The 26,096-nt window shown below is 59.3% G+C and overlaps 2 protein-coding genes across 2 annotated transcripts in view; both read left to right on the top strand.

The window, feature by feature from the left end:
• Nucleotides 1–9,859, top strand: part of RABL6 (RAB, member RAS oncogene family like 6) — a 50,901-nt gene extending 41,042 nt beyond the window's left edge. Inside the window, exons 11-15 of the mRNA XM_069031740.1 lie at nucleotides 2,038–2,256; nucleotides 2,860–3,208; nucleotides 5,235–5,406; nucleotides 7,100–7,149; nucleotides 7,804–9,859. Coding sequence (XP_068887841.1) covers nucleotides 2,038–2,256; nucleotides 2,860–3,208; nucleotides 5,235–5,406; nucleotides 7,100–7,149; nucleotides 7,804–8,007 — 994 coding nt within the window. The 3' untranslated portion in view covers nucleotides 8,008–9,859. The remainder of the gene's footprint in view (nucleotides 1–2,037; nucleotides 2,257–2,859; nucleotides 3,209–5,234; nucleotides 5,407–7,099; nucleotides 7,150–7,803) is intronic.
• Nucleotides 9,860–22,802: 12,943 nt separating this feature from the next.
• AJM1 (apical junction component 1 homolog) lies at nucleotides 22,803–26,077 on the top strand. Its single transcript, XM_069031934.1, has one exon. The coding sequence runs from the start codon at nucleotides 22,803–22,805 to the stop codon at nucleotides 26,040–26,042; it is 3,240 nt and encodes a 1,079-aa protein (XP_068888035.1). The 3' UTR covers nucleotides 26,043–26,077.
• The last annotated feature ends 19 nt before the right edge of the window (nucleotides 26,078–26,096 follow it).

Here is a 26,096-nt window from a genome sequence, read left to right as displayed (position 1 = left end):
TGTTAAAGAAAGGCAGTGTGTCTAGTTCAGAATAAAATCCTGCCACTTTTAGGATGCAACTCCATTTTCTTTTCAGTGCATTTCAAGAGGAAACCCTGCCAGTGCTTTGAAAACCACAGGAATCACTCACTTGTCATTCCTCCAGCCTTGGGGGCTGTTTGGGCACCAGTTTTCCTCTCCTTTGTGTGGCTGGGCTGTGTGCCTGCGTCCTGGCGTGGTGTGAGAGCAGCAGTGTTAGTGATGAAGGGGCTCTTCAGCAGCCTGGCCCTGCTCAGTTGAGCACTGAGAGCAGGTCCTGAGAGCAGAGGGATGCACACCGAGAGCAGAGGGAGGGCTGATGCTGGCCCTGGTCTTGGCACTCCAGCCCAGACAAGCGCTGGTTGTGATCGCTCTGTGCTGCACCAGGTGTCATTGGCATGGTGTCCCATTGTCACAAACAACTCCATTGTCTGTTGGCAGCTGTATTAACTCTTCAGAACTATCTTGTAAAGCAGTACCCAGCTGTACAGAGGAGCCAGAGCAAGCAGTTACCATCATCCTGACTGTGTTTAGGGTATTTCTCATCTCACCAGCACACCATACTCCACTGTCTTCCAGTGCTTGTCCTGTGCTAGTGACTGGGAACACCACTTACTTCCAGTTTAAGGATTTTAGGGTTTTGTTTCTGTCTCTACAATCGAATCTGTTCCAAGCTATAATAATTTTTTTGTCTCTGTGTAAAAATGAAGGCTGTGCTTGTACACTCCAGGTGGCATCACTAAAAGGGCAGTGACTTGTGTGTGGGGTTATCAGGAAGGAGCTAGGTATCTCTTGTGGATAAAGCAAATAGACCAAGGAAAGGTGATGCAAAGGCTCATCAGCTGAGCCTGGGGAAAATATCTATATTCCTGACATAAACAAATTTTTCAGAAGGTGTTAAAATTGAGTCCTAGGGACGTTCAGTCAAGAATCCTCAATTTCAGCTGCAAAGCTGTCTCAAGCTGCCTCTGAACACAGAACTGTGCTGCATCCAGGGAGGCTGACGTACTCACAGCTCTGGCAGTGTGTCCCTAGGTTAATTTAATTTGGGCAGTGTTAAAGCATGGCTATGGTGTCTGCCTGCTTCAGGGAGCACCACAGAAATAGAAATGATCCCAGGAAGCTAATAGCTGCCAGTGAACTCCCCTAGCAGTGACAGTGTATGATCAGGTTTAATTACAGGATGTGGGGATGAAGGCAGGCACTTCCCGTGCTTTGACTGACTGGTCCTTGCGTGGTGGATGGAGCTCCATGTTCTGAAGGAGCTGAGGCCACACGCTGCTCTGTGCCACTGAGGCTCACCTTCTCCAGCCACTCACTTCCAGCTTGAGGGGCAGCAGCTGCTCTGTGGCACATCCTGCTGTGGCCCTTTCAGTGTGGGGCTCGTGCCACTGCTGCAGTCTGTGGGGAGCAGGTCCAGCCTGAGCTGGGCAGTGGGCAGGGGAAGGCTGGCAGTGCACAGAATCACAGAATCACCAACTGGTTTGTGTTGGAAGGGACCTTAAAGCCCATTCAAGTCCACCCCTGCCATGGGCAGGGACACCTCCCACTATCCCAGGTTCCTCCAAGCCCTGTCCAGCCTGGCCTTGGGCACTTCCAGGGATCCAGGGACAGCCACAGCTTCTCTGGGCACCCTGTGCCAGGGCCTGCCCACCCTCCCAGGGAACAATTTCATCCCAATATCCCATCCAGCCCTGCCCTCCTTCAGCTTAAAGCCATTCTATTATCCTGTCCCTCCTGGCCCTTGTTCAACGTCCCTGTCCAGCTCTCCTGGCCCCTTTAGGCACTGGAAGGGGCTCTAACATCTCCCCAGAGCCTTCTCCAGGCTTAACTATCCCCATTTTCAGCCTGTATTCAGAACAGAGGTGCTCCAGCCCTTTAATCATCAGCTGCCCCAGGCTGAGGACGTGTGCCCTGAGGTTGGCTGTACCAGCCAGACCAGTCTCAGTCTCTGTGCAGGGGGAGGCAGGTCTCTCCAGGACATCCTGGGGTGCTGTGTCTGATCACTCTGTTTTGCAGCGATGGAGAGGCGCCTGGGGGGAACCCCATGGTGGCAGGTTTCCAAGACGACCTGGATCTAGATGACAAAATCCCCAGCAGACCAATGCTGGTAGCAGAACGGGTGCCCAGTAAGAACATCACCCTCTCCAGTGAGGAGGAGGAAGAGGAAGAGGTGGAAGACTCTAAGGTCATCCTCGTACCTGATGGAGACAAAAACACAGAGCAGGAAAAAAAAAGGTACAGAGCACAGACTGAAGTGTGGGGTTATGCTGGCAAACCTGGACCTCTCCTCGGTCCTGCCACTGACTGTGTGTGGCCTCTGGGCAGTCTCAGTGTCTCTGTCTGCCTGTTGTTCAGCTGTGAGCTGGGGCTATAGTTACTGTGGGTGTAACTGCTGTGTGTGGTGTGTCCTGCCCCTGCCTTGGAGCTCCTGTGCCACTGGGACGGTTCTGCGTGGGAGTATCTGCCTGCTTTTCCTCAGATCTGAACAAGAGCCTGGAACTGAGCACCAGAGTGGCTGTTTGTGGTGGTGTGGGAAGGAGAGAGGAATCAAGTCTTGCATGAAGGGAGTGGAGTCACTCTCCACATCCTGTGCTGGGAGACAATGAGATGGGTCATGTTCTCCCCATACCACATCCTGTGAGGTGAGGGTTAGGGTTAGAGACACGAGGGTTGTCCTCAGCCTGAGTGGTGCATTTGACCCCACACTCCTGTAGGATGCACCGCCTCTCCCGGCAGGATGCACAATGCAGCCCCTCAAGGCAGACTCAGCTGTTAAGTGTGCTTTGCTCCACAGAATAGGGATGGACAGACTCTGACAACTTGTTTCTTTCTTCTCAGGTCTTCCAGAAATTCTCTGAAACCCCAGAGTGAAGCAATTTTGACCAAAGCAGCTGACCCGAAGCCTCCTGACAGTTTACCTCCCCGTTCTGGGTCTGAACGAAACAGCAGCAGCAAGGGCAACATGAGCCTGTCAGCTCCTGCTGCTGCCCCCACAGCAGCAGCACAGGCCTCCAAGGCCACTGCCCAAAGCAAAGGACTTGCTTCCAAGCAGAAAGTGGTCAAAGAGGAGAAGCCTGAGGACTCTGACAGTGATCAAGAGGGACCAATAGCTACTCAGATGCTCTCATTTGTTATGGATGACCCAGACTTTGAAAGTGAGGATTCTGACAGCCAGAAGAAGAAAATGGTAAATAACAAGCCCATGTTGCTGTGAGCTGTGCCGAGCTGAGCTGGAAGGGTTGAGGCATCTCCCTGAGCAGAGCCTTCATCTGCTCTTCCCCCCCTCAGCAGCAGTTGCAGCAAGGCAGGTGCTAAGCAACCTGCAGAGATTGATGTGAGCACAATCCCAGCAATGCTCTGAGTGTGGAAGCCATGTGGCAGCAAGAACCCCATAGCATCACAAATCCATAGAGTATCCTGAGCTGGAAGGGACCCAGAAGAATCATTGAGTCCAGCTCCTGGCCCTGCACAGACCCCCCAACAGCCCCACCCTGGGCATCCCTGGCAGCGCTGTCCAAACGCTCCTGGAGCTCTGGCAGCCTTGGGGCCGTGCCCATTCCCTGGGGAGCCTGGGCAGTGCCCAGCACCCTCTGGGGGAAGAATCTTTTTCTAATAACCAGCCTAGACCTCCCTGACACCAGCTTTGTGTTTACAAACACGAACAAGATTTGTGCTTGTGTGTTTTACTGTGCTGTTTATTCTCAGCCAGTCCAGCTGTGTGGGAGGTACCAAATACAAAGCTACTGGGTTTCCACCTGAACTTTAACATGCAGAAGGATGTCTCTGCTAGAAAGAGTGAGCTCCTTGCAGTCAATCCAGCAATAAAAAGGCCATCACAAAATTTACTTGGCAAAGCTTAAAGGGAAGAAGAAAGGTCTGCTTGGGAAGGACTTTCCAGGACAGCAGAGGTAGCTGTAAGGTCTGTGACATTCAGCAGGTGTCTGCTCAAACATGAGATGCACCAGGAGTCCACTCACACCTCCCCTGTATTACAGGTGGAGAAAACACTTCTGCCCCTCTTTGCACTGGTCAGAACTTGCTGCCTGGCTTGAGATATCCCTGCTTTCGATGACCTGTACTCACAACCTGCAGAGCAATCTCTGGAAACTGCTTGCAGTGATTTGGGATGGGCAGTGGCTGTTCAGGGGTGTCCTGATGTCTGGGTTAGCTGGTGTTCGGGGGTTTCCCTGTGTTTGCATCATTCTGAAATCCTGTAGAAAGGGCTGTTGTCACAGTTTCTTTGACCTTGCTCATGTGTCGTGCTGTTTATTAAGTAATTTTCCATTCATTTTGCATCTTCACTTCCTGCTTTTCTTGACAATTCAATATGAAAGCAAAAAGTACTGGGAGCAAGTTCCCATCTCTTGCACGCACCAATGAGAAGGGATTGGTGAGGAAGCAGCAGTGTCAGGGAATGCCTGACACAGGGAATGCTCCATAGCATGGGAATGCTTTCCCAGTGCAGGGTGTGCTGGTGAGGCAAACCAGTACAGCCATCACCATTAGCAAGGTGGGGGCATTGCCTGACCAGCAGCGCAGCAGGGCCGTGTTCCATCAGTGCACAAGGACACCAGGAAGGGTTGGATAACAGATTCTGAAGAGGATCAGTTGCCAGGTGTCAAAAGATCATTAAACTGAATTTCCGTTCCCATCATGCAGAGACAGAGGATTTTGGGGTAATTTCCAGGCTCTGCAGCATCCTGGGTTTTAGCCCACATCAAAGGGGCAGATTTGCCCTGGAAGCACATTCCCTTTTGGCTCGATGAAGGGAATTATTCTGCTTCCTCAGCCCTGCTGCCTCTGGTACCTGAGACCCACAGAGCTGCACTGCAGAAAGCTTCTGTCGCTCAGGGCTGGAGGGGAGTTTTCAGTCTGTTAGATTGGATTTTCCCAGAATAGAGGTGCCTCCCCAGGGCAGGAGGAAGCTGTTGAGCTAACAGAGTTGAAGGTCTGCCTACACTGGGAATTTGATTTCAGCAGCCCCAGTGGGAAGAACACCCTTGCCAGTACCAGTGCGACTGAGGCATTTTACCAAGGCAAAAATTAGAGCTCGTAAGATCCAGGACATTGATTTCCAGGCAATAACAGCTCAGTTCAGCTGCCATTTCCTTCCCTCCTCCCCACCTGCTGACATCTGACATTTTTGTTTGCAAAATGGTTAGAGATTTTGGTTGAAGCATTTGTCAGTGTTGTCTGCCTTTGCTTGTCTCTAGGATGAATTCCCAGTGCGGGAAGATCTCTCTGAAATATCTGATGATGATACCTCGCTGGCAAAGCCACCCCAGCCTGTGAAATCAACAGTCCCCTCCTTTAAACTGAAAAATGACTCAGATCTCTTTGGCTTGGGTTTGGAAGAAGCTGGTCCCAAGGAGAGCAGCGAGGAAGGTAAAGCTCACACCTTATTTCCACTCCTGCTGTTCTTGTTTGTCAGACATCTAGTTTTTCCAAAGTCTTTCCAAGGTGTCAGCAAACCAATTTGTGCTAAATAAAATGCCCTCTAACTTCTGCAGTGCCCTGTATGAGTCTGTAATCTGGTTTAACACAGCATGAATAGCTTTTAAGATTTTCCCCATGAGGAGGAAAGCTTGGCTTGTCCCTGGCACCAGCCATGGGTTATTTTTGTCCCAGCTGCAAGCAGAAGCACATCTTTCACAAGCTGCTGCTATGTAAGGCTTCCTGCGTAGCCCTGTGTGCCTGGGAAGTGGTGTTCAGCATTGCATTGCAGTGTCCACCCCCTCCAGAATTTGGATCAGCTTGGACAAAATGCTGTGACATTCCCTGCCAATTTCCTCTTCTATTTTTGGGAAAGATGGGGTGGGATCCTGATCACAACCTAAGCATTCCTCAGGCTTTATTTTTTGCCCCCCCCCCCCCATTCCCTGGGGGAACAAATCCTACTCATGCAAATAATTCCTGCTGTCTAGGCATTACTGCAAAGCAACTTCCTGTAGACCTGCCCCGATGTCAGCATGAGAGATGGGAAGTTAAAGATTTAAAGAAGAAAAAAAGCTGTGAGCAGCACCAGAGAGAGCTCCTTGAATAGCTGTTCCAAAAGTGTGAGGAAGGTGTCACAGGCTGCCATGGTTCCATCAGCTTGTCACTCTGAGCTGCTCAACAGCAGAGCTTGAAATAGCTGTAAGTGCATCTGCAGAGGCCCAGGTCAATAATTTAACTTTGGTTTAGATTCTTAAATAATTAAACGTGGGTTCCTCATATCTCCTCTTTTGGTGATAAATATAAAACCATCTCTCAGTCGTCAGTGATTGGAGCTTGCCTGGCAGTTAGGCTTCTCCAAGGCTGCATTTACACATCAGCTGAGGAAAAAGGCATGTGTAGGTAAGAGTGACAGTCAGATAGCACATGTGAAAAGTGGTGCTGTCATGAAGCCTCTGGTGAAGCAGCTGAGCAGGTACTCCCCTGTTCAAGGAGGTTTTGTGCAAAGGCAGTGGACACTCAGCAGCCAAGTCATCAGCCACAGTCAGTGTGTGGCACATGTGACAGGGCTGGACTCTGGGACTCATTTGGTGGTGTGAAAGTATTCACCCCTGCAGAGCAGGGCTGCAGCAGGGATGCTTTGGGGATGTAATTTCCATCCACAGTGTGAGCAGCAGTGAGCGTTGGCCTGCCAGGGTATCCCATCTGCTGACACCATGTCCTCGATCGTCCTCAGAGAAGACGCCTGGGAGGATTTCCATCAGAGGGGAACTGTTCCCAGCAGCTCTTCTTCAGTTCTGGAAATAACAATCCAGTCCCCAGCTCAGCCTTTGGACCAGTTTGTAGAGCTGGTCTCTAGACGTGTTTGTTTGTAGCTGTGACACAGAGTGCTAGGTCAGTGTTGATCACACAGATCATATAATGCTCATAATTAAACAGGACAGATATGGTTGAGTCAGGGTGTGGGTGCTGGGGCCTGTGTTGGTTCCCAAAGGGGCACAGTTTGGCCTGGGGTGTTGGCATTGCCTTTGCCCATGGCTCCAGGATGGAGCATTTTGTTCTCAGAAATGGGGCCAGGGCAGAATTGCAGCTCTTAAGATTTAAATGGATTAAACACAATGGGGTTTTTTTTTTGTTTTAACAGATAAACAACCTTCTAAGGAGAAAAAGAAGAAGAAAAAGAAAAGCAAAGAGGTACTGTTTAATTCCTCAGATCTGCCATGTTACCCACCTGCCTGGAACAGAGGTGGCCTTTTGTGGTGTCCTCCTGGGACTTGGTGGACTCCCTTCCATGCTCACATCCTGCAGCTCTGATCTGTGCCTCCTAGGCTCTGCAGACCACTGACCTTCAAAACAAGCTTTTAGAGCAGTTGAATTTTGAAAAGGGAATGTGTGAGTTTGTAAAATACAGGATGAGGCAGAGCAGTGCCTCTGTGCTGGACTGTGTGTTCATAGCACCATGGTTTTCCAAGCAGAGGGGTGCCCACAACAGACCTAATCTCAGGATAGTGAGGGAAGTCTGCTGGAGGCTTTGTCTGTGCCATTTAAGCCTGTCCAACACCATGGTATTGTTGGGCTCAAGTGGTCTGGCAGACCAGTGCTCTGTATAACCCAAATGGTCTCTCTGGTTTTCTGTCCAAACATGCAGAAGGGTCTTCTGGTGCTTCAGCCTAAGATTCCTGATCCAGTTGAAGATATCCCTGCCCATGGCATGGGGGTTGGACAAGGTGATGCTTAAAAGGTCCTTTCCAGCCCAAACCATTCTTCAGAGCCAGGTGTCAGGGCAGTACATCCTGGGTCACTGGCACACTCAGAGGATTTGCTAATAAAGATGTTCTCATTTTGCAGGAAGAGGACAAGTCAGTGAAAAAGAAGAGCAAACACAAGAAGAGCAAAGAGAAGGAGGAGAGCAAAGAGGAGAAAGACAAAAAGAAAAAGAAGAAGAAGAGCAAGGAGAAAAGCAGTGAGATAGATGAACTTGAGGCTTTTCTTGGCGGAGGAGGAGCCGGCATGAGCAAACCACGGGGCGGGGGGGACTACGAGGAGCTGTAGTTTGGCTGTGAGTGGACTCTGCACCATGGCTGTCTCCATCTTCTCTGACGAGTCACCCCAGGACAGGCACAGATGTGTAAAGCTTTGGCCCTTTGCTTTGTAGTCTCTCAAACCAGAGTGAGCAAAACAAAAGCTTCACATCTGTGTGTGCTGCTCTGGTGCATCGTTACACAAAGAAAACCCAGCTGAGATGTACGTGAGCCAGGGGAAGGTTCAGGGCATGGCTCCCAGGCCTGCTTCCAGGCTGTCGGTTTTTCTCCTTCCAGAGATGCCCCATGAGGTCACTGGCAGGCTGTGGGGCGAGGGGACCTGCCTCCTGCTCCATCCCTGCTGCATTCCACTCCTGCACACCTGAAATTCCTGTCTTGTTAAGAGGAGTGCAACAGAACATGCCGCATGAACGCATCGTGCTCGACTGTCTCAAGTCTTTAACTTCTTATCCTTCCTATTTTTTTAAGGAGAAAGGTGATATTGGCCATTGCTTCACCCAGCAGTTGATGAGCTTTAAGTCAAGCAGATCATGCTATGGTACAGCTCTCTAAAGCAGCAGGCACAGGGACAGTGTGAGAGAGAGAGTGTGTGATTGTTGAAGTCCTGTGAACGGGACCTTTCTGCACAGCAGCTTAATTAGCTCTCACTGGTGCTGCTGTTGGAATTCATGAAGCCCATTGATTTCCGTGGCCCCAGTGTCTCAGACACTACATGTAAGCTGCTATGCAGTTTGGGAAAACAATGAAAAGTGCAAAGCTGACCTGAAAGAGAGAGAAAAATCAGTGCTTTTCTGCATTTCCCACCCTTGAATTTGCATATTCCAGAATCCCCTGCTGCTGGGACCTCTCAGGGACATGACTCCATGTGGAAATGAAGATACCCAGAGCTTCAGAATTGGCTACAGGGCAGTGTTGGCATGGCAAGGCATTTGCTTCTCAGGCATTTTACAGTCAGGCTGTAAAGCCCAGCTGCTGCTCTGTGCCGAGAGGGACCAGCACTGCAGCTCAGCAGCGTCCGTCCTGCTCCAGCTTCTGTCCATCTGCAGCCAGCCAGCGTGCTGCCTTCTGCCCCAAGCAGAGAGCCTCCTCTGTCCCATGACTTTGGGAAGCCTTTTCGTTTTTGCTTTGAACTTAAACCCATGGATTAGTACCTGCTCAGCAGCTGTTGGATGGGCACTACAGCCACCCCTTGGCACTTACTTGTGTCTCAGTGAGCAGCCCCTGTGTTTGATGGAGCTGGTCGGTTCTCTGTGCCCCTCCTGGTTTAGGTTTGGGGTCCCTTGCTCAGCTCAGATGGTGAAGCTTCCTCCGGGTTCTGTGCGTTACATTCCCTCTTGCTTGTAAGTTGATTTGAGGTTTGGTTTTGTTCTCCCTCACCTCTTTCTGTTGTAAAATGTCAGCCATGAAATCCAAACTGGAGTTTCTTTCTGCGTCCCTATAAAGCAATGTGTTCTTTTGATCCATTATCCACCCAGAGCTGTCTTGACCAGCAGGCATTTCCTGCTCCATTTTTCTTTTTCTTATGCCCAAAATGCACTTGTAACCATTTCCCTATAAAACAAACTGGTTTTTTGCTGCATGAGCAGTGTATTGTTCAGGTCTGTCTGCCATTAGCATTTGCCTCCTCTGAGCATTCCACTGGCACTGTAGGGAAATTGCATGGGACAGTTCAAACTTTGCACATCTGGGGAAGAAAAGGAGGATTGAGACGGGACCAGTTTGCAGCCCTTTAGGGCAAAGGCAGGTGCCTCAGCTGCTGCGGTCCCAGAAGCGCTTCTGTTCCATCAGGATTTTGGGTCATGTTCCATTTTTGCGTCGAAAAACCCTGGTACAGTCCATTCTGACTATAAAGCTCTGTTGTACACCTGTCTCTGCACATCTTCTTCTACCCCAGAGCCCCCATGCCTGGGCTGGGAGTTGCGTGTCCCTCGTGCTGCTGTGCTCCCACATCTCGCGGGACGAGACACTGAATTAAAAATCATTCCAAAAAAAAAGGAGCTGAACATTATAACCATGAGTTCTTTCCCCAAAACTGAAGTCTGAGAGAGCTGCTGTTTCCCACAGCGTAGAGGGGGCAGTGGTTTCAGTCAGGTGTGGGTACAGGGGCTCTCCTGGTGGCCAGTCCCTGCTGGCACCAGTGCTGGCCTTGGTGTGTCTGGCTCCTGTGCCAGGTTTGCTGCCCTAGGAGCCTTCACATTCCCTGCAGCTTGTCAGCACAAGGAGCTGAGGCAAAACCTAGCAAAGATGAATCATTCTGCTCCAAAATACTCCTGTAAAAGAGAAAGGCAGATGTGGGAGCTGGCTGTACTTACACTCAAGCCCCAGGAGGGTGTGTGGCATGGTTTGGCTTCTGCAGCCAGGCCAGAGAAATCCCACCCTGTGGGTGAAGTGGGAGCGTGGAAGGGAATGGCAGCAAAAAGGCCCTTTTTATAATACACACAGAATCACAGACTGACTTAGGTTGGAGGAGGCCTCAAAGCTCATCTCATTCCAGCCTCCTGCCGTGGGCAGGGTCACCTTCCACTAGACCAGGTTGCTCCAAGCCCTGTCCAACCTGGTCTTTTTAGACTTCTCCCTTTTCCAGGGAATGCTGAACTGGTTTGAGCTGCAGCGTGAGGTGTGATCCAGAGCCAGCAAGCGTGAGGGAGGGGACAAGGAAACGGGCCTTGTTTGAGCCAGGCTTTCCCATTCCATCCTTTCAAAGAAGCTAAATATAAAAAGTATGTACGTGCCTGTCATTATGGGGAAGCTTCTGCAGGATCACAAGGATATAAATAGTTCCTGCAAGCATCTCTGCAGGTACCAGGGTATTTGCTTTTGGGTTTATCAGTCATCCAAAAAAAATTCAAGAGCTTGAGGCTGAGGAGCTGCAGTTCCTTGCAGCTAATGCTGGCCGGAACTGCAGGGGCTGGGTCTGGAGCAGCAGGAGGGGGAAGTGCAGATTTATCACCCAAGCTGCTGAGCCACGTGCCTCAGCCCTGCAGGGCCTGTGCCCAAGGGACCATGGCTGGTACCTGGCCTGTGGCTGTCTCCTGTCAAACCCCAGGTAAGGAACCAGCACCAGGACAAGCTGACAGGTCCCTGCAGCTCCTGCCACCCCCACTCCAGGTGTTTCCCTGCCCATGGCAAGTGGTTGGAGCCGGCTGATCTCTAAGGACGATTCCAACCCAAACCACTCCATGATTTTATGATCCCTGTGGAAAGCTGTCCATCACCTTCTGCCCTGGAGCTGTAGTCTGTCTCACCAGTGCACCCAGCCTTCTTCATTCCCCATGGTCAATGCCACAGGCCACCTGCAAGGAGTGCCCCAACGGTGCCCTTTAAGGGATGCAGCTTTGCCCTGTTTCTGTTGCTCCCATAAAGTCACGACAAGTCTTTCCCTGGCTTGCCAAGGCCCAGGGTGAGAATTTGTTTCCTTCCTCCCAGCAGTGAACATGAAAAGGTCACTGGAACTTGGATTTTAGCTGGACACAAAATGAATGTGTAAAGCTGTGAGTGCTCTTGGAGGCTCTGGGGGCCTGCAGGGCAACCTGGCTGCCCCCAGCCCTGACACTGGGTGAACCTGGGGAGGGACTGGGCTGGGGGGTACAATGGGTTTGCTGTCTGCAATGTCCCCACATCCAAGAGTCCAGCTGCTTGGAGAGCCCATGGTGCTTCCCTGTCCCTTGGGATGCCCCAGAGCAGCCAGATGAGTGATGGGGGAGAAATCTTGCAGTAGGACGGGCTTAGGGAGCGGGGCTGTAGCCTAGCAACAGCCTCAATCATGGCATAATATAATTAATCCAGCGCTGGCTCAGTCTGCAGCATAAAGATACCAGGGCAAGTGGGTGAGCCTCTTTACCTTGGGGGTTTGCCTTCAAAACCAACCTGCAGCATTTCAGGCATGTCTGGCATGTTCCTGGCCTGAGGGTGCTCCACGGTGAGTATCCAGCCTTCCTTTCCAACCCCCTGGCAGGGCAGGTGCTGAGCAGAGGGAATTATCCTCTGGCACCTTCAGTGAGCTGCCGTGGGCGATCCCGTGGGCCCAGGCAGACCGCAGCGGGCTGAGGTGTGGCGAGGTGGGCTAAACTGGGGGCTCGGCAGCCTGTGGGGAACAGGACACCATTCCAGGTTAAAGCAGGAGTGTCTGCCTGCACGTGTGCTCTGCCTGGAGCTGCGCGGGGATACTGCCATGGGGCAGCCAGCCCGGGAACCCCTGAAACTCCTGGTTACCCCCAGGTTGCTGGCAGGCAGGAGCAAGGAGGGGAGGCAGCGGTGCAGCTCTCCATCACCACGGAGGGGAGATGGGAATCGGGGGGCGGTGCTGTGCCTTCCGGTGGCAGGGGACACCTGCGAGGTGTCAGTCCCGCCTCTCCGTGCTCCAGGATGGCACGGAGAGCACTCCCAGTGCCTGAGGCTTGGCCTGGGCAGCAGCCGCGGCTGCAGCCCGAGCCGGTGTCTGCAGGCTGGCTGCGGGAGGGTGCCAGCCAGCTGGGAAAAGAGCAGGCTTTTCCCTGGAGCTGGCAGGAGAAACAGCCCTCCCTGTGCCTTTGGCAGGCAGTGGCTCCGTGGCAGGTGTGAGTGATGGGTTCCCACCCACTGGGGCCGGCACCAGTGTCTGGGCACCCCTGCAGCTACCAGAGGTCCCGAGTGACCAGGCTGGTGTGTGGTGTCACTGAGGGGGGCGGGAGGGAGGCTCAGCGCCCTGCCCAGCGCACTGGTGGCAGGGCAACACCGAGATCGCTCCTCACAGCCCCAGCGGGACACGAGGGTATCTGAAACAGGGTTTGTCTGTGGCCCTGCTGGGGTCAGCAGATGGATGCCCTGAGCCTGACCTCTAGACTGGATTCCTGCGAGCCTTTGGGGACCGACTGGTCCTTCCCAAGGAACCCCAAAAGGAATGTGAGGTTACTGCTCTTTGTGCAGGCAGGGACCTCTCAGTAGCCGCTCAAAAGGCTTCACCTCACCCTTGGGTGCCACTAAACCCATGGGGGCTGCAGGGCAGGGTCCAGCTCCCTCCCCAGCCCCCAAGTGGGCAGCAGGGCCTGTTTTCTCCCTTGGTTCAGAGCTGGAGGCAGGAAGGGGATGAGAGGGAGAGAGGAGAGGAGCTGGAAGGAGGGGAGACCCTCAGCCAGGCATCACGCTGATGCCAGGCAGCCTGGGAAAAGGAGAGCATCACTTGCAGACAGGAACTGCAGGGTGCCAGCAGCGAGCATCTCATCCCATTGCAGCTCTGCCTCTTCCAGCTGTGGGATCCTCACGTTACCTTGGAAACAGGGGATTTCGCAGCAGCTTGCAGTGGTGCTGCCTGCAGTGGGGGCAGAGGCCCGTGCCCGCAGCACTGCCCTGCCCTCCCTGTGCCCCCAGCCCTGCCTGTGCTGCTCCCCCCTCAGCCCTTCCCCGGGAGCAGGGGTGGGGTGGCTGCCAGACCCCTTCTCCTCCCCCAAGGCTGGTCCTGCTGTGAGTGCTCTGTGCCCCCCGCTGTGGCTGCCCACACAGTGAGGATGGGGAACAGAGAGCCCGGGACAAAGGGAAGGTATCAAATGATCAAATATTCATCCCTGCCGCGAGTTGAGCAGCGTGGGACGGAGTGGGGCAGCCCCAACACTTCCCAGAGTCACACACAAGTCCCCAGCACAGCGAGGCACTGGGTGCCAGTCACTCCCGTTTCCCGCCGGGTGGGCATCGGTGAGTGCCACAGCCCCTCATCCCCATTTTGGGGTGCCCCACACCGTTCCCCCAGTGCCGGAGCCCTCACCACCACTGCCTGGGTGGCTGTAGCACCCGTGGGGAGGACGCAGCATCCACCCCCTGCCCAGACGCCCGGCCAGCCCCAGCTGCAGCCTCTTCCCATGGAATCTCATCCCACGGGAGCACGGCACGGACCCAGCACCGCCTCCCGGTGCTGCGGGTGGCACCCTGACCCGTTCCGTGCTGCATTCGGGAAGCCGAGCGAGAGCCAGGAGCTGCCTCACCGGAGCTGCTCACGCTCGACTCGAGGCGCGTCCAGCCCGTTCCTGGCGGAGCCGTCACCCCGCGGCTGCAATCGCCCTGACACCGGCTCCGTCTCGCAGGTGGCCCCGGGGACAGGCTGGTGGTGCCAGCGCCGCGCTGTCGCTTCCCATCGCGGGCCCCGTGCTGAGCTGCGCAGCCTCCCCCGCACTCCGCTGTGCCATCGGGGCCACCCGGCCCTTCCCCGGCACAGCTGGCCCGGGAATTCGGGGGAATGTGCCGGGAAATGTGCCGGGGACAGCGGGTCCCAAACCGCCCGCGGGGTCTGACACAGCCCACCCCAGACAGCCCCGGGCGCCCGCGGGCAGCATCGGCCCGCTCTGTCCCTTGGGCTGGCAAGAGCACCCCTGGGAGGACAGCTTGGCCCCCGGCTCCCCAGGCTGGGCATTTTGGGGACCTGTTGGCTGCTTGGCATCTGCCAGCCGGTCACGTCCCGCTGGGCAGGTCCCAGAGCCCCGCGGGACTGGGCGGGCTGCCCCGTCCGGCAGGGAGGATGCGCCGTCTCGCCGTCCCTCAGTAACGCGCCTGGCACAGGCCAGAGGTGGAAATTGTTCTTTTGTGTTTAATGTCCTTCCAGGTATTTTTCCCCAATTGCTTTCAGAATTTCTCTGAGGAATCTCCTCCTTTTGCTTTCTCAGAGTGGGCTGTGTTGGGTTCCCCTGGCATCACCACACCAGTGCCCCTGTCCTACTGCCAAACTGGGGCTGCAGGAGAGTAATGGGATCTTACAAAATTTAGACCAACAGCATATTCAAATGAGATTTATTTTATAAAGCAGGTAAACCAATTAAACCTCCACCAACATTCAAATACAGGTTTGTGATGTCAAATGGACTTGGTACTGCCTGACTGACTTGAGAATTCCCAAGATTATAGGACTCCTAACCCAGAATCTGCAATCACTCCCCCAGTAAGGTGAGGACTCTCAGCCGCGAGGTGTTCCTTTGGGCAGTGTCCCAGCCAATGTTTTGGGTGGCCCCTTCCTGCTCTGAGCGGCACCGAGGGTCACGACGGGGCTGGATCAGGGGATCCTGTGCCAGGTTAGTGTCAAATCTCACAGCGAGCTCTTGGTGTAGCCTCGATGAATCAGTCTTTCGAGAGGCCTGGGGGGCCCCAACCTCCCCCAGCTTTGCAGCTGTGTAGGACAGATGTGACCCCCCATGTCCCTCCCAGGATGAGATCTGCCCTGCTTTGGGTCTCACCAAGTGCCCAGAGTCACCACAGACCTCCAGGGTGACCTGTGGCTACGTTGTTCCTCTGTGCCTCAGTTTCCCTTTTGGATGGGGCCCAGCAGAACTAAGTCTGTTACCTGCAGACATTTTGGCCAGAGACACGCTGCCGGGAGCTGGTGGGGAAACTGAGTCACAGGGACACAGTGAACATTGTGGCTCTGCTCCCCGTGGAGCTTGGGGAGGACTCAGCGCCGAGCAGGCAAAGATCCCACAGAAGGGGGGATGCGCCCCCACAGCGGCCCAGTCTGGCTGCTCCTGGCCTTGACAGCAAGCCACGGTGGGGCAGCGCAGACACAGGGACAGGAGCTGCTCGTGCCTGGGGACAGGCACCAGGCTGGCCTTTTCCTTGAAGGATTGCAGGGACGAGCCAGGCTTGTGCGATCCCTCTGGCCACTCACGTGTTCCTCCAGCAGGACAGGGGCCCCGGCAGCTCGGGCAGGAACAAGCCTGGACCCGCAGAGCCGTGGCAGGGGCCCAACACCTCTGTCCTCTGCACAGGGCTAGGGGACACTCCCGCCCCAACCTGCAGAGTCCTGCTGCCCACATGGCTTTTCCAAGGGGGTCCCCTCCATCTGAGGGGCTGCCACCCCTGTGGGTGGCAGGCACAGGGCCAAGGACAGCCCCCCAGCCCTGGCACTCACCCCTTCTCGGTTCCCGTGGGGCTGGGGCTGCCTCCCCTGCCTGAGTGCAGCAGACTGGGAAGCCGGGGTGTCACAGCCCAAAGCAGCAGCATGGCCCCGTGCTCAGGGCAGGCGACAGCGCTGAGCAGCCAGCACGACTGCAGCCCTCAGCTCCAACCTCCTCGAGGGGGACCTTCTCCTCTCCCACAGGCTGCCACTGACTCGAGGAGGAGCAGGAGGAGCAGGAGGAGCGGGAGGAGGAGCGGGAGGAGGAGCAGGAGGAGGGGAAGGCAGTGTCCCCAGCCCCATTACCCTGCGCATATGACATGGCGCTGCCATCTCCGGTGCGTGGCGACCTGCCCGCGGTCCAGTTGGATCCCTCAGCACTTTCCAGCCTGGAATAGCAGCCGCACACGGGGAGCAGATGGCTTCACTGTCCCCTGTCCGTTTGTTCCCTGATTTCGGAGCTGTGGCCGCTCCAAAGCCCAGAGCTCCGGACAGGTGCCCTCAATCCATGCAGGTGTCACCCAGGGCCACAGCTGCACGGACAGAGGGTGGCACTGTAGGGGATGCCCTAAGGGCAGCATGCTCCTCCGTGCCGGGACTCTGCGTTCCGCAGGGATGGGCGCCCGCATCGTTCGGGTGATTGCACCCACGGGGGATGTGGAGCCTGCCCGGTGCTCCCGCGTGCATCAGCGGCCACATCGGCGGTGCTCGGGGCTGGCTGGCGTGAGGCGGCAGCAGGTGGGAGCAGATGGAGTAGCACGGCGGGGACCGCGGGGGCAGGAAGCCGGGGGCAGCGGGAGCGGCTGGACCAGCAGCCGGAGCCCTGTGTCCTGCAGAGAGGAAAATGGAGTGTGCGCGTGGGGGTGGTGGGGCCCGTCTGAACATGGTGCAGGGGTCCCGGGGGTCTCTTGGCCCCCTGCTCCCAGCTCCTCCCCCAGCTCCTGTACCACTCGTCAGTGCGATGAGTTCCTGGTGCTCAGCCCCCAGGACACGTACTGCTGGTCCCAGTGGGCTCAGCAACGCCCACAGCTCCCAGGGACATTCCTGCAGGAATCACAGCAATGTCAGCCTGCCACAGGCCCCCCAGCACAGCTCTGCCTGGTGCAGGCACTAGAGACAGTGGAAGGCTGTTCTTGGTGCTGCAGTGGAGGAAGGAAAGGGTCTTGGCTACAGGGATTTTGAATCAAGCAAATCGAGGGGTGCACCTGCCATGCAGGAACGCGTGGGGAGCAGCAGCCTTGGATCAGGGCTCGGAGCCATGGCTGGTCCCGGTGGGTCCGAGAGCCATGGCCATGGCCCCTTGCCAGGGCACCCACAGGTGCTGAGGCTGCCCCTGGAGCTGGGCAGTGGAGGGCGGCTCGAGGAAGTGACAAGGGAAAACTGAGGCACAGCTGTGGCGCAGGGGCCGTGCTATGCTTGAGACGCTGGGGCTGGAGTGTGTCTCCTTCGTCCATCTCCATCACTGAGCATCCCTGTGGGCTCCGGTCACCACAGGCAGCGACAGCCGCGGAGCCTCTGGGAAAACGAGGCCATTCCATGGAGGAGCTTAGCCGGGATTTCGCTGTCCAGTCGGCCCCGGCCGCGCAGGGCCGCGGTGATAGGGCAAGGCCAGGCAGGACGGGCCTGGGGGGTCCCGACACTGGGGGGCTGCCGGTGCAAGAGCAGGTGCCTACGGGGGCCGTGGGGTCTCTGTGCAAGGTGTGGGGCTGAGCCCGGCGGCACCGGCGGTCTCGCGGATACTCACACCCATGGTGCGGGGAAAGCCCCTGAGGGATGGCACCGAGGATCCCCCAGACCCTGCCCGGAGGTCCCGGGGGGAGGGAGGGATGCTGCGAGGGGTGGGGGCGGGACCGGGACTGGGGCCGAGAAGAGCCGGGCGGGGGGGTGGGGATGGGGATGGGGATGGGGATGGGGATGGGGATGGGGATGGGGATGGGGATGGGGATGGGGACCGGTCCGGGGGCGGTGCCGGGGGAGGCTCCGGTCCCGGTGCCGGCCCCGCCGGTAACTCCGCCTGCCGTATTTATGGGAAAACAAGCGGCGGCAGAGCGTTGGGCCGAGCCGTGCTGTGCCCTGCCGTGCTGTGCCGTGCCGTGCCGGATCGGGCGGAGCCGGGCCATGGCCCCCGTGGCGGCGGCAGCCCCAGCCTAGCGCGGCGGCGGCGGCTGGGGGATGCGGCGGAGGCCGCCAGAGCGGCGGGCGCGGAGAAGGTAAGGGGGTCCCGGGCAGGGGGCTGGGTTTTGCTGTACCCCGGGGGCGCCCGACCGGGCCAGCCCCTCGCGGCTCCCCCCGACCATCGCCTCGCATCGCATCACATCCCATCTTCCCCCTTTGCCCCCCCCCCCCCCCGTGTTCCACATCCCCATCCTATTCCCCGGAGATCCTCCCGGGCCGTCCCAACCCCCCAGTCCCCCCACACCATCGTCACGTGCCCCATATCCCCGTCCCCATCTAGCTGTGCTCCCTCCATCCCTCCAGCCCCACCGGGGCCATCCCCATCCCGTGCTCCCTAGCCGAGTCATCCCACCCCATCACACCCGTATTCCGGGGTTCTCCATACTCCCGTGTGCCCTATCCCCATCCCATACCTATACCCATCCCCATCTCACCCCTATCCCAGCCCCAACCTCATCCTCATCTCCGTCCCATCCCGCCGCAGTGCTCGGGCCGGGCCATTTCACCCCTCCCCCCGGTGCCCAGCTCAGCGCCCTGCGCGGCCCAGCGGGCCCGGTGCCGCCCGGTGCCGGTGCGCAGCAGGGTGGGGGTGGCCGGGGCCACCGCCCCGGCGTCTGCGGCAGCGCCTGGGACAGACCCGCCCCCCTCCCCCCCCGGGGGCCGCCCCATGCACCCTCCACCCAGTCCCGGCCCCACAACCCACCCTTTCGGGGTGTCCCTGGCTCCTCTGTCCCCCGGCTGTGCCCGTTTGCGGGTGCCCCCCAGGCTGAGGGACTAGAGGGGCCAGGGGTCGGGGTGTCCCTGCACCATGGGGTGCTGCTCACCCCAACCTCGATGCTGCCACCGGGGATACCCTCCTGGGCTGGGGGTGCTGCTCCCCCCGGCAGGATGACCCCTCGGGGGGCACAGGCTGGGTTGGGGCTTGGCAGCCATCTGTGCCTGGGGGGCTTGGGACAGGGACTGAGAGCGATGTGGCAGTGCCAGGGGCACAGAGGCTGAGACACAGGCAGGGGCACAGGGCTGGGGAGCACAGAGAGTGTGTGGAGGGGCTGTCTGATGTGCAGGGAGGGCAACCGCCACAGGGGCATAGGGCACCGTGCGTGTGCCCTGGGGCTGGCACGGAGCGAGGAGTGTCTATTTGCCACGAATACGGAGCAGGGGCGGGGGGACAGTGGGCTCCCTCACCACAGACCGTGGCAGCTGCCAGGTCCCGGTGCGGGAAGTGCCCAGGCAGCAGCGGCCATCGGTGTCCCGCTGGCACACACATGGTGCACAGGCCCGTGCGCAGCAGGGTTGGCTGTGCCAGGGCAGAGCGGGCACAGACTCTGCCCCCACGGCAGCTGCTGGTGGGACCTCCGGCATCATCTGCTCGAGCACAGTGGTTGCAGCAAGATGCTGTCCTGGCTGCGTGTCCAGATGCAGGTGCCGCTGGTGTGCTCAAGGCAGCACTCGGGCAGTGCTGGGGGCAGCGCTGGCGCTGCTGGCCGTGCCCGCGGGGCCGTGCGGGCAGTGGGCCCGGTGCAGCGCAGTGTGTGCTGGGGCTGCTGCGGGGGGGCAGCGCAGCGTGCTCAGCGCTCTGCATGTGCAGGCAGCGTGCAGACACTGTACCCACTGCAGCGCTCCTGCCTGCTTAGCGGGACGTGCGTGGGCAGCGAGCAGGCAGGGTGGGCAGCAATGCCCAGGCAGTGCACGGGCAGGGTGGGCAGTGTGCGGGCAGGGTGGGCAGCAATGCTCAGGCAGTGCACGGGCAGGGTGCGCGGGGCAGTGCCCTGCCAGGGCACCAGGAGCACGATGTGCAGGCAGCAGCCCTTGCCACATGCAGGGACAGGCAGCGAGTGGGCAGTGCCCGGGCAGTGCTGAGGGCAACACGGGCAGGCTGTGCACTGGCAGGGCCGTGTGTTTGGGCAGCTCGGGGCAGAGCACAGGCAGCGTGCTCTGTGCCCTGGCAGTGTGCGCAGTGTGCGGGCAGTGCTCGCCGTGGTTATGGGGCAGGCAGGGCACTGCAGTGCGCGGGCAGTGTGGGTGCGGTGGTGGGGGTCCACACCCCTCTCCGCACAGCACACACGTGGCACATGCAGGCAGCGACCCAGCTCCCGTCACCCTCCGTGGGTCCCTCCGGCAGCGGGGCCGACCCCGGCCCAGCCCCTCGTGCTGCCGGAACCCGGCGCTCACGGCGGCAGCAGCGTGTGGGGCCGTGCCGGGAGCAAGGGCAGGACCCACGGCGGGTGGCTCCCGTCCACTCCCGTGGGCACCGGCCGCTCTGCAAGCTCTGCCGGCCGGTGTCACATCCGCGGGGTGACACCGTGTGGGCACCCCGGGTAGGGAGGCTGGTGCCTGCCGAAAGTGGGCAGCGCTGAGGGTGAGGGGGGCATCCAGTGCCCATCAACCGGGAGCTTGGAGAGCAGAGGGGTGTAAAACGCTCTCCCTGCGGAGGGGAGTCGGTGTCAGAGGCTGGTGGGTGTGTGAGCGTGATGGCACTGGCAACACTGTGCGGCCATCCCGGCTCTGCCCCCCTCGAACCCCACAGGGTTCCTGTGGCTTCGTGAGGGCTCTGCTCTCCCTGCGCTGCCACAGAGCCTCAGCTCCCCACGCAGCCTCCCCCTGCTCCCACGCTGTCCTCACCCACGCTGTCCTCGCAGAGGAGGAATAATTTGGAGAAACCATGGCAACCCCACAGCTCCACCGGCGGTGGGTGCTGCTGGGTGGGTGGAAGACACTGGTGCCCATGGGATGCAGCGCCCACACCTCACTGCACAAGGATGTGCACAGTGGCCTCACTGGGTGACAGTTCCTGGTTCAGCAGGGCTGTGGCTGCAGGGGTCTCTTGGGGTGCTCCACGTGCTCACAAGGCATCCATGGCCCCAGCAGCCACCCCTCCACCATGCTGGGGGTGCCCCAGGAACCTCACATGCCTTGTTTGTTTTGCAGTGCTGGGATGGAGCCGCCACAGGCCCCTCGGCCACCTCAGCTCACCCACCCCCTCACTGCTGCTGCTGGACCAGGTAGGACCCTGGGCTACAGTTCCCTGCCTACCAGCCACCCCGACACCACAGGAATGGGCTTCCCAACACCAGTGTCACCATTGCTGTGGCATGGGGTGCTGCCTTGCCAGCTCCAGCCCAGCTCCCACATACTGTAACACAGCAAAGCCAATACTGTGCCACCTCTTTGGGGCAAACCTGCCCTCCCAGCACCGCAGGGAGGCACTGGGACGCCCATCTCCTTTCTCATGGCATCTTGCTCTCCCCAGCCCATCACATGGACAGACACTCCAAGCCCATTGGAGTCACCTCAGCTCTGGCATCTGCACCCCCGCCCCAGCTTTCGTGCAGGTGATGAGGTAACCCTCCCCATCTCTGCGTAGTCAATGCTTCTTGCCAAATAAAGCCAATCCCTTTCCTCCAAGAAATATCTTCCCTGTGGTCCTCTGCTGCTCTTTAAAGCCAAGTTCCTACCCACCTTTAGTGCAACATAGAGCAGCCAGCATCCACCAGCACACCCAGGCCTTTGGTGGCTGCGACACCCAACGGTCAGAGGATGTGGTGAGGTGACAGCTGGGGGGTCCCCACAGTGGGCAGAGAAGATGCACATCCCTCAGTGCTAGTGGCCACCCCTGGCAGCTCTCAAAGGGCTGGTGGGGAAGGTCAGTGGTACAACCCACTTAGTCCTGTGGGCAAACCCCTTCCTCTGTCCCCCCACGCATGGTGGGAACCTTGTGCTGATGTCTTCATTGTCACACAGCTGTGTCACACTGGCTGGGGACTCTGCCCACCCTGGCCACCCAACAGCATTGTCCCAGAGCACTGCAGTGCTTGGTGCTGGCACACAGTGGGTGTCAGACCCCATGTCCTACAGCAGCTGGAGTCATTGTCACACTCGCTCTCCAGCCTAGGGGACGTGTCACAGCCATGGGACATGGCAGATGACAAAGACAGTGGGTACTGAGCCAGCACAGCTCCTCTGGCACAGGGAGGTGATGCAGGAGTCACTGCTGACATGCGGATCAGGGCACCCACCACAGCACTCCTCTGCCACCTCTGGGGCCACCCCTGCTCTGGAAGACCCAGAGAGTGATGCAACTCCGTGTAGCCAGCACTGTGACCACCCCACAGAGGTGTTTGTGGGCCACAGTGGGTGCAGCCACCACAGGGAGGGCTTGTAGCTCCTGCCTCCCACAGAGCTCCAGACTGTGGGGGTTTCCCAGACACCATGGTGGGTGCTCATGGTGCCTGTCCCCGGGCCCTGTTCCCACCTACAGTGCTGCTGTGGAGACGTGGGTACACACAGTCCCAGGAGACTCCTCACCACTCCAGTGCTCTCACCGGGGCTGGGCACACACTCCCCATGGAAAACCCTGGTGTTGAACCCCCACAGCCCCGCTGAGAGCTGCCAGTTCGTGTGATTCTGCAAGACAGTCCCTGTGTCCTGCGGCCCAGGAACAGGGCACAGTACTCTATGTTCTCCTCTCACTGTGCTGAGTTGGTATGCAGAGTTCCCTGGCTGCCCCAGTGGGTGCCCTGCCAGCCACTCCATGATTTGCACCCTGGATCTGGAGACTTTTTCCAGCTTCTTCCCCCAGCTGACTGACTATGAACAACTGCAGTGGAGGCTGGGATGTCCCCAAACCCTCATTTCCGATGGGATGGCCAACCCCCAGCTCCAAGCCAGGAGCTACGAGGTCACTCCAGGATTGAGGCACCTCATGTGTTCTCTTGCAGGGTGGGCTACCGTCCTCTGAGGCCGTGTGACAGGGAACTGGTGGGAGAAGAGTCGCTTTTAAGATGACACGAACAGACCCACCTGACATCCTGGTGTCCACGGTGTACCAAGACATCAAGGTGGCGACAGCAGCCCCTGGGGATTCTGTTGTCTGTCAGCCCCTGGCACAATGTGACGCCTCCATGTCCTCCTCCCTGTCCCGCGAGCCGCAGCCCTTCAACAAGCGCCACTGCAGGAGTTTCGACTTCATTGAGTCGCTGGAAGAGCTGGGCACCCCCCCGGCCATGGAGCGCGCCTGCCCGCGCCCCGGCATGCCCGAGCCCACGCCGGGGCCGCCGGGCAGGCAGGCGCCGCCGAAACCAGACCCCTACAGCGGCAGAGCCCCCACGCCGCGGAGCGAGCCGAAGCGCCGCGCCCGCTCCAAGAGCGCCCCGCGGGTCAAGTCCACCCTGACCCCGGTGCCCATCACCGTGGCGGCATCACCGCCGCCAGCCCGCCGTGGGCGGGAGGTGCTGCGGGTGGCACGGGAGCCCTCCCACACTGATCCCTCGCCGCGCCGCGAGGGCCCGATGCCCCTGCGGGCGCTGGCCAACGAGGTTCACCCCATCAAGCTGCAGCCGCAGCGCAGCAGCGTCAGCCGCATCTCCCCGCTCTGCCTGGGCAGCAATTGCTACGAGGAGGGGCCGGGGGCCAAGGTGGGCGCCAGCCCCCACGTCAAGTGCCGAGTGGACATCAAGCCGGACGAGGCAGTGCTGGTGCACACGGCGCGGAGCCTGCGGGCAGCCCCGAACCGTCCGGAGCCGCCGCGCTGGCCCCGCACCCCCGGGGCCGCCCGCAGCCTGGCCGTGCCAGGGAGCCGGCAGGCGTCCGCGTCCCGCACGCCCACCCCCAGCGACTCCTACAGCGGAGACCCTCCGCTGCTGCCCTACCCCGGGGAGTACTACGAGCCAGATCCCCGGGCACTGGCCTACCAGACCGTGCCCGTGCCAGCCTCACGGGAATTCAGGGAGTACCCGGACAGGGGCTGCATGACTTTTTCGGCCCCCGGAGTCCCGGCCAAGTTCTTCTACGCAGAGGAGGCAGCGCGGTGCCCCAGTCCTGCCATGCCCCTCCGCAGCTCTGGCTATGCCAGCTACCCCTACCCCAGCCGCCACGCCGTGCCCCAGCCCTTCTACACCGAGGACCCGGCCAAGGCTGCTGTTCACACGATGCCGGCCCGGACGTTGTACGTGGAGGAGGCGCGGGGTTACCCGGTGCAGGAGGCACCTGCGCGCACCTTCTATGGGGATGAGCCCCGCTACTACGCCCCGCGTGGGACCCCTGTTAAAACCCTCTACGCCGAGGACGCTCGGACATACCCAGCCCTCGGCTCCTCCGCCCGGCTGCTCTACGCCGAGGACTACGGGAAGTACCGGGAGCGGGAGGTGTTGTCGCGCACGTGTCCCCCGCCCCGCAGCGCGCAGCCCCTGCACTTCGGGGACTGGTACTGCCCCGAGCGGGCCACGCTGCCCTACCAGAGCCTGCAATTGTCACGCTTCACCCCGCAGCCGGCCGGGCGCGAGGCCATGTTCTCCTCCTGGCATGCCAGCTACGGCGTGACTCCACCGCGGCTGGGCCGGGAGACCCAGCACTACTCCAAATCCTGGGATAACATCCTGGCGCCAGCAGCGCGCAGGGAGGAGGCCCTGCAGCGTGGGCGCAGCTACGAGAACCTGCTCGCCCACGAACAGCACCGTGCCTTATCCCCCGAGGAGCGCCGGCAGCCCGTGGTGATCAACCTGTCGAGTTCGCCCAAGCGCTACGCGGCCCTGTCGCTCTCCGAGAGCTCCATCCTCGAGCGGGTGCACGCCGATGGCAGCCGCGGGCCCCCAGGCCGCTCCTGGTACGTCACGCCGGAGATCACCATCACTGACAACGACATCCGCGCCGATGGGCTGGGCCGGAGCGAGAGGCGCTCGGCCAGCTGGGACATGCTGGACGCGGGGCGGGAGCGCGGGCCCTACACTGTGCCCTGCGCCCCACAGCCCGGCCCCAGGGAAAGCGGCTCGGGGCGCCAGCGCAGCCTGGAGCAGCTGGACGAGCTCATCACCGACCTTGTAATTGACTACAAGCCGGCACCAGGCCACCGTGCCGGGGACAGGGACAGCCTCGCGGAGCAGCTGAAGCAGCTTCTAAGCAGTAGCGCCTCGGCCCCCCCCCGGCGGGGCGAGGGCAGGCGGGTCCCTCACACAGTGCCCGAGGGACCCCGACCCACAAAGGAGCAGCCGGGCCCCACCTCCCATGCCGGCACCCCGCGCCGCCCACCCGCCCCGCCGGCCACCGGCCCCTTCGAGAAGTCGCCAGAGAACTGCTCGCCCGACCTGAGCGCTGAGGAGGACGACATGATGATGTGCTCCAATGCCAAGTGCCGACGCACGGAGACCATGTTCAACGCCTGCCTCTACTTCAAATCGTGCCACAGCTGCTACACCTACTACTGCTCCCGGCACTGCCGCCGCGAGGACTGGGACACGCACAAGGCGAGCTGCGTCTACGGGCGGGTGGGCAGCGTCTGCCGCCACGTCCTGCAGTTCTGCCGCGAGAACACCGAGGTGCACAAGGCTTTCTCGCGCATCGCCAAGGTGGGATACCTCTCCCGCGGCCGTGGCGTCCTTTTCCTGGGCTTCCCCAATGCGGGCTCGGCCGAGAACTTTCTCCAGTTTGGGCTGGAGAGCCTGCTGATGTCCCCCACGTACCTGTCCCTGCGGGAGCTGGACAGCTACTCGGACAACCTGGGGGACTATGCCCAGGAGCTGCGGGAGACAGGCAACCAGTACGACCCCAACGAATGTTTCCTGCTGAATGTAACCGTGGCCGTCACTCAGAAAGTGCCAGAGAGGCCGTCACCGAAGATGCAGGTGCCGACGGTCAGGAAATACGCCAAGGTGGCCTTAGCCTCCTCCAGCCCCGAGAAGAAGATCTTGAAGAAGGAGCGGGACATGGAAACGCTGATCCTGACGCCACCGCCCGGCACGGCGGACATCGACAAGGAGGGGGAGGAGGGCCGGAAGGCGCGGGAGGTTTGCTTCATCAACATCCAGCGGGAGCTGCGCATCCGTGGCGTCTTCCTGCGGCACGAGTTCCCCGCTGTCTACGAGCAGCTCTGCGACTTCGTGGAGAGCAACAAGCGCTTCACCCCCACCACCATCTACCCCATCGACAAGAGGACGGGCAAACAGTTCATGTGCATGATCATGGCGGCCTCCGAGCCTCGCACCCTCGACTGGGTGGCCAGCCCCAACCTCCTGGACGACATCATGTGAACGCAGGGCGGGGGGCACCCCCTCTGTAGTCCTGTCAGAACCCCCCCGGCTGTT

Source organism: Aphelocoma coerulescens, chromosome 17 (assembly GCF_041296385.1).
Source record: "Aphelocoma coerulescens isolate FSJ_1873_10779 chromosome 17, UR_Acoe_1.0, whole genome shotgun sequence".
In the NCBI taxonomy this organism is placed as follows: Eukaryota; Metazoa; Chordata; class Aves; order Passeriformes; family Corvidae; genus Aphelocoma; species Aphelocoma coerulescens.
Note: the sequence above shows the minus strand (reverse complement) of the source record. Positions and strands in the feature narration are given on the sequence as shown.